General features: G+C 40.8%; 1 protein-coding gene across 1 annotated transcript in view; it reads left to right on the top strand.

Annotated features, from left to right (window-relative positions):
* The first annotated feature begins 208 nt into the window (after positions 1-208).
* The window catches only part of LOC136858224 (lysine-specific histone demethylase 1A), a 149,664-nt gene continuing 141,735 nt past the window's right edge, over positions 209-8,137 (top strand). Inside the window, exon 1 of the mRNA XM_067137613.2 lies at positions 209-455. Coding sequence (XP_066993714.2) covers positions 209-455 — 247 coding nt within the window. The remainder of the gene's footprint in view (positions 456-8,137) is intronic.

Genomic DNA, 8,137 nt, shown 5'->3' with positions numbered 1-8,137 from the left:
GAAAGGCCCAACACCGGTATCGCTGGTAAATTTGGCTATTTATGGTATGAAAAACGCCGTTTTTAGGCACAGCACCAATATTGGTACGAAAGAAGTAGTTGGATTGTTTTTGACTTTGTAGATTCATAGTGTGTCTAGAGTAGCTAAAAGCTACAACCATACATTCTGAAGGAGAGAAAAGTAAATAACAGTGAAAAAAACGATCCGTATGGAGATGCCTCCTGATCTGGTTGTGATATTGAATTTTATACGGGAGTATCACGCGTTGGTACTAAGATACAGTATGTTTCTTTTTGTTCCAGTTCGCAATGGCTACTCCTGTGTTCCTGTGGCTCTGTCGGAGGGTTTGGACATAAAGCTCAACACCGCTGTGCGCCAGATCCGCTATGGACCCCACGGAGTAGAGATAATCACAACCAATTCCAGGAACCACGGCAATGCCATAACCTACAAAGGTATTGTTCTTAACCATCTGACTGTAACGTCTCCAGATAATTCTATTCTATAGCATGACATTCTTGTATAACCTAGTGTTATTTTCTCGAGTTGGTTTTGTCTAGATCTGGTCCTAAGACCATGGATGTTGTCAAATAGGAATCTAGGAAGTTTTACACCGGAATAAAACTAGAGTCCGCCTCTGTGGTGTAGTGGTTAGTGTGATTAGCTGCCACCCCTCGGAGGCCCGGGTTCGATTCCCGGCTCTGCCACGAAATTTGAAAAAGTGGTACGAGGGCTGGAACGGGGTCCACTCAGCCTCGGGAGGTCAAGTGAGTAGAGGTGGGTTCGATTTCCTCCTCAGCCATCCTCGAAGTGGTTTTCCGTGGTTTCCCACTTCTCCTCCAGGCACATGTCGGGATGGTACCTAACTTAAGGCCACGGCCGCTTCCTTCCCACTTCCTTGTCTGTCCCTTTCAGTCTTCCCATCCCCCCGCCAGGCCCCTGTTAAGCATAGCAGGTGAGACCGTCTGGGCGAGGTACTGGTCATCCTCCCCAGTTGTATCCCCGACCCAGAGTGTGAAGCTCCAGGACACTGCCCTTGAGGCGGTAGAGGTGGGATCCCTCGCTGAGTCTGAGGGGAAAACCGACCCTGGAGGGTAAACAGATAAAGAAGAAGAACTGCTTATAGATAGGCTATATTAAAAGTTATTTTAAAGTGTATTTGTTTTCTTCCGTTTGTGCAAGTTATAGATTTTAGATTTTTGGTATATAAGTGTTTTCTCCGAAATATTCAACTGTTGTGTACCATTTTGCAAATCTCGGCAAGGTGGTAAACAGCCAGAAGATACACAATTCCATGAACTGCCATCTAGACGGGAATTAAGAGAAAAGTGGCTGTCAGGTCCTAATAAAGGAAGTAGTTGGATATTCTCAGATTACTCTCACATCTTTAACCTTTACACCTTAACAGCTTATTTCAGAAAGTGACAATAGCCGTGGAGGATAATGGATTCCTTGTGATAAGAATTGTGACGGGCAATCACAAGGGAAACGTCTTCATGTTTATACATTTTGGGCAACCTCAAACATCCAAATGATAATATCCCAATCAATCTAGAAACATAAACTTAAATTCTAATTTGTGGGTACTTGGTTCGTGTTGTTGAAGAGAGGATGGAGTGTGACATTTGCGTCAGCAACATCTCACTGTCTAGAGCAGGGATGGCAAACCTATGACACGCGAACACGACTTCTATGGCACGCCGCACAACATGCTAACGTATTTTAATGTTTTTAACATGTAATAAATAGGTCGAACATTTAGCAACATAGCATATTTTAACATTACGCTTTAATAAATATGTCACAATTCTATGGACATATATTTTACTAATTATATTAGGTTAAAGCAAAAATATAACTTATTCTTAAAATTTACCGTTTCTGAAATGTAATTTTTAGTGATGTTTGCAGAATAAAATCGTAAAATATTCAGTCGAATGGATTTATACCTAAATGAAGTCAAATGAGGGCAGTTCATGATGATTTTAAAGGAAAATAACCGATGGCACACTAACAGGTCCTCTCAAACGCCCAAAATCTCACGCGTGCAAATCGAGGCGCAAGAGCTCCGTGCACTGTGCATCGCTCCCGCTCGGCACGGCTCGGACCAACGCTTCGTCTCTGGGCTACTCGGCTAAGCTCGGCTCAACTCGGCTCAATTCGGCTCGGATTTGGAGCGCTACGCAGCAAGTGAGGAAGAGGGAGACAGGGGGAGCGAGCGAGATAGGCGTGGGGAAAGAGAGAGACCGCGCTGTTGTTCCAAATCGTGGAGGGGAGTCTGCACTCTGGTCAACCAAGCGAAGTCGTCTTTTGCACCGTGCACAGTGCATGCACCAAGCGCATGCACCCTGAGAGGCCCTGCACTAGACAGTAAAAATGAATAAACTACACCTTAATTCACACATTAGTTGGGAAAGGTTTGCCATCTCTGGCCTATAGCTTCAAAACCACTAAATGGAACTGATTATGTATCAGGTCAGAGGAGGACTTCGATACCCGAAACCTTGTTTTGTTGCTCTGGTGAAGCATCTGCAGGAGTATGTTGAAGCAGCCGTGCTCTACTGTCGGAAGTCCTTCAAATTTACGAGCGTAAGACGAGGACTTGCTACTGCTTCCCTTTCAGAATGTGTTATGTTACAGTGTGAGGTCAAAGAATATCAGAAAACTGTTAGTGATATTATCCTAACCAAGTTCGTAAGACCTCTATTAACTGATATTGCGTTGGCAAGAACACAATATGTTAGCCGTCCGGTGTATCAATCCAAGCCTTCATCCAGGAAAACCTTAAGTTGTGACATGATGAGGCCAACTACGACTTCATACAGGTAATATTACCGATATGTAATATTACTGATGTGATTTATGAGCTTCAGAGATGACTTAACTGCGTAGTGTTATTTAGGCTATCGTCATAAAGGCCTTAAGAACTTTGTGCGTCAGTGCCTGCCATTTAGCGGGGAAATTTTGTCGCAGCCTATTCGCAAAGAGCCTCGCATAGAGCAGGCAGTATAAGAGGTTCGAGACGGCGGTAGATGCGTCTCTTCTGCTCTTATTCATCTCCGCTAGATGGCATTTCTGGTACAACTGATCAGTGAGGTTTCCGTGACAGATTAGATTTATAGTACCACTAGTACATAAATCTGTCTTCGACAGTCAAAATTATTATCTGTAAAGTAATTGGAAATTCTAAATGGACTGTTAATAAATCTTATGAATAAAAGTTTGCAGGTTTTATACGGCATTCGAATGGAATGAAAATAGGTATTGTAATATTTTCTTACAAACCATATTGAGTGCAGACGTAGTTAGCAGTTGTACTATGATCTCCATGGATCTGCGTACTCTTGAGAAAGCTACATACTGTACTTCTTTAGGACACCGAAAGCTACACACAACTGTCCAAAACTAATCACCATCAACAACGTTAAAAGCCCTCACTCCATAGGAGCACTGCAGAGGGATTTGTAATTTAATCCAGGCTTTTGGAAAGCAATTTAGTGATTATAAATTGTATAACACCAGTTCCCCTACCCTGCCGGCGAACATTCTGATGGTAAAAAAAACAAAAAACCATTTTCAACGAACAGGGCTCGAACCGGATGACCACGGTGCCAGACAGTATAGAGACAATGCGTTAACGACCATGGGTACCAGGTGGTCTGATATATTTTTTGCTTATGGATGTAGGTAAACACGAAAATGGGGGGAAAAAAGTTTCATTAATTTCACTGATAGTATTTTTCACTGAACAGTTCAAGTATTATGGACATCATTGCATTGTTCTTGTAACCTATAACTGGTACCAGTTTGAGTTTCTCAAACGTTACCATTTGCTCAATATGTTTGCGGAAGGTAACATAAGTTAGTATGTGCGTAGTTCGAACTCATGCCGATAGATATAGCTGTGTACCTACGTCATCATGGCCAATTTGTGACAATAACTTCGCTGATAGAAACGTACTTTTTCTTTAATAAAGTACAAAAGTCGTGGTCATGAGAGGTTCATTGCATTTTTATTGTAAATAAGACATAAAAAACTATAACCGGTACCAATTTAACCGGCCTTGACAATCGGGTCCACGCACTGTAATCGGAGTAGTTTCATAGCTCGACACGTGGTGGTAGAAATGCCTACTCCTCTATGGAATACATATTGAATTTGATTGCCGATTTATCGTAATCTAGAGTTATGGAGAATGTTACATAGGTTAATACTGTTAAAATGATTAATCCTAAAGACTACTTTTGTTGATATTTGCCAAAATAATGTCGTGAAATGAAACTGCGGAGAGGTGATGTAGTCCATTTAACGTTCCGATATTGAATTTGATTGCCAATTTATGTTAATTTTGAGGAATGAAGGAGTATCTTACATTGACTAATACTGTTAAAATGATTAATCCTGAAGGCAACCTTCGTTGATATTTGCCAAAATAACGACGTGAAATTAAACTGTGGAGAGATGGAGTAGTCCATCTGACGTTCATTAACTGTGAGGAATAACAGTAATTACTTTTATTATCCATAGCATTTAGATACATAGCATTTAGCATTTAGATACTTACCATAATACTTTTGTCTTCTTATGTTAACTTTGAGATTAAAAGTCATTGTTCAATTAGAGTTTTAAAATTCTTCAACTGCTGCTGTCAGGAAGAGGGTGTGGTCAAAACATAAAAGTCGTATTTTTTCTACTTAAATATTCGATGTATGGATAACATCAATATTTTGACTCAAACATGTTTACATTTTAATTTCATATATAGTTTCAGATTACATTTCATTCATACCTTGCACTAGAAATTTCAATAAAAATTCAGTGAGAGAATAATGGTTCCTACTTCTCAGTGTTTTAATGCTAAAGTTCAGATTATCACGGAAAAGTGCGTTGTGTTGCTGTCATGTGGCAAATATGATTCCACCTAAAGAATTATTCAATGAAAGAAAATTTATTTATTTCTTCTTTTATCTGCTTACGTTCCACGGCTGGTTTTTCCCTCGGACTCAGCGAGGGATCCCATCTCTACCGCCTCAAGGGCAGTGTCCTGGAGCGTGAGACATTGGGTCGGGGGATGTAACTGGGGAGGATGGCCAGTACCTCGTCCAGGCGACCACACCTGCTGTGCTGAACAGCGGCCTTGGTGGGGGATGGAAAGATTGGAAGGGACAAGCAAGGAAGAGAGAAGGAAGCGGCCGTGGCCTTAAGTTAGGTACCATCCCGGCATTTGCCTGCAGGAGAAGTGGAAAACCACGGAAAACCACTTCCAGGACGGCTGAGATGGGAATCGAACCCATCTCTACTCAGTTGACCTCCCGAGGCTGAGTGGACCCCGTTCCAGCCCTCGTACCACTTTTCAAATTTTGTGGCAGAGCCGGGAATCGAACCCGGGCCTCCGGGGTGGTAGCTAATCACACTAACCACTACACCACAGAGGTGGACGAAAGAAAATTTGCGAATAATAAATAGGCCTATCCGAAAATAGAAACGGAAAACTACGATGGAAGTGGTAATTCAAGGATGGTTGCAGGGAGCTAAATTACAAACAAATGTGTTTCAGTCATCCTTGTACTTGTAATGCCATTTCTCCTTCAGGCATATCTCCACTTTATGCTAGTTGTTCTAAAGTGAGACTGATATTTGAAAAGGAATCTTAACAATATCAGAATTCATCAGATTGTTTTTCAATAGTTTTCAACGTAGTGTTCTCAGCTTTGTGTCAGCTTGTTAGTTGTAGTTGGAAGCAATATATTATTTCTGAAAAATGCAAAAAGCTTTGAAATGATTTCCTGAAATGAAGGCTACAGGCAACAGACGAAGCAGAATTAGTGTTAGGGACAAACTTATCGTGAGAAATTGCTTTGAGCCACTCCTTGGTTTTGTCCTGGTCTACAGGGAATTCGTGAAATGATATGTCCCTTTGCTCTTTTTCCTGTTTGAAGTACAAAAAGGCACGCAGCAATACATGTTACAATATATCCAAACACAGTTAAAGAAAAACAAATTACTACACTACACAATGAAAAATAATTATCGCATAAATTAAAATTCTTATTTAAGACGAAGTTACGGCGAGAAATCTCTTTGAGCTACTCATTACATTTGTTCATTTTGGCAGAAAATTTCTCTTCGAAGTACAAAAAGGCGCACAACAATATCAGATATTCCAAGATTTGTAAACACAATTTAAAAAAATCAAGTCACCACACTATACAAAAAAAAAAAAGTAAACTAATTAGTGCATAACTATTAACTCTCAATAACAAGCCAACAAACACCTCATTGCGAACACATTACCCACACTTTCAACAATAAAACAATATAAATGAAAATGGAAATGCGGTAATTTGCGGTATAGAGTTTCCTGTCAGAGACTTAGGAGGCCAGCGCTCCAGCGGCATTATGGTGAAACTTTCCAATTACAGCTTTATGCTGGGCTTCACAAGCGATTGTCAAGGCCGGTATAAGGAGCGCAGCGAGGGATCAAGTCAGCCGTGATGATGGTCATCACTTTTTGTTCTTGTAACCTATAACTGGTACCAGTTTGAGTTTCTCAAACGTTCCCGTTTGCTCAATATGTTTGTGGAAGGCAACAGAAGTCAGGATGTACATAGTTCGAACTCATGCCGATAGATATAGGTGTGTACCTACGTCATCATTGCGAATTTGTGCAATAACTTCGCTGATAAAAACGTATTTTTCTTTAGAAAGGTACAAAAGTCAGGTTGTGAAATGTTCATTGCTTTTTGCTTGTAAATAAGACATAAAACACTGGTACCAGTTTCAGCTCTTGAAGCCTTCTCGTTTCTGGTCTGTTGAAACAGACAGAATAGGGATTTATATATAGTCTACAGTATATATACACACATCTTAACATTTATATTTAGTTAATTAATTATTAGTACAGAAGTAGGTCTGTGGACGCTCTGCATGCAGTATAGTAATGTGTTTTTGTGACATGTAAATATTAAATTAATTCAGTGCAGAATATTTCTCGAAGAAAATTGGGCATAACTCTCAGAAGCGAGTCGTGTTACCTTTCTCACGAACCACCGTATTCGTCTAGGAAATGTGAGAGGAATGGGATTTACCTCCTTGATACCCTGCAGTGAGGGTCCACCAATCACTGCTGGTAAGGACAAAGACCGCCGCTCTACTGCAAGAACCGAAGCGACACGCTACCAAACTATTTTAACCCTTGTGTCGCTCTCTCCTCTCTGTCCTTTTGAAGCTTTCCGCCGTCGTCTCCCTACCGTAGTTTGTAGTCCTTGTCCTCGCTTAGTTAGGCCCCAAGAATGTTATTTAAATGTTCAGGTGCACAATGCAAATGTCTACCCATTACCGCTCTTTGGTTAGGAGAAGAAAACAAAAAGAAGAGGCACGTATAGGGTCAAGTATTTCGGTATGTACCCTATCCACTTCTTTTTAATGTTCGGCGATTAGTTAACCGGAGAAGTATGTCGCTGGGTGTTGTAATCATCTTAAACTATCCTCATCGTTAGCTGAACCTGGCATTCCTGCGCAAAATAATTGGCCATTACACTCGACATTGTTGTCATCCCAGTTTCCTAAAACAATAACTTCTATTTTAAACTCCGTCCAAGAATTTTTTGTTCAGTTCGCAGTAGCTGTGGTCCGGGTATTTAGATGAATAGCCAGCAAATTGGCCTTCGTTTCAGGGAGCCCTGGGTTCGATTCTCTGCTGGGTTTTTAACTGCGTATGGTTATTCTTGTGGCTCGGCAACTGGGTGTTAGTGTTCATCTTAACACACTTCTCTACCTATGCAAACAAAGCACCGCATTGCGAACCGCCACATTATTGCTTAATAGTGAATACTTCTCTCCACGTGGGGTTTGCATCACGCAAAACATTCAACTGTAAAACAGGGCCAAATCCAGGTGAAGTGCTCACTCTGATAAATTGGGAAACATGCCGGAAAGAAGGAGAAGAATAAGAATAAGAAGTCTGGTGGCTCAAGAATCTTGCATCAGGGCAACATAAAACCTAAATAGTTCCGAAGAAACTATTTTAAGAATCTATCTAATGATATTAATTTTAACCATGCGTTTTAAGAGTTGGCACACTTTTTTTCACAACTTATTTCACGTCGCACCGACACAGATAGTTCTTATGACGAC

Source organism: Anabrus simplex, chromosome 1 (assembly GCF_040414725.1).
Source record: "Anabrus simplex isolate iqAnaSimp1 chromosome 1, ASM4041472v1, whole genome shotgun sequence".
Classification (NCBI taxonomy): Eukaryota; Metazoa; Arthropoda; class Insecta; order Orthoptera; family Tettigoniidae; genus Anabrus; species Anabrus simplex.
The sequence above is the reverse complement of the archived record's forward strand: the minus strand, read 5'-3'. Positions and strand labels throughout refer to the sequence as shown.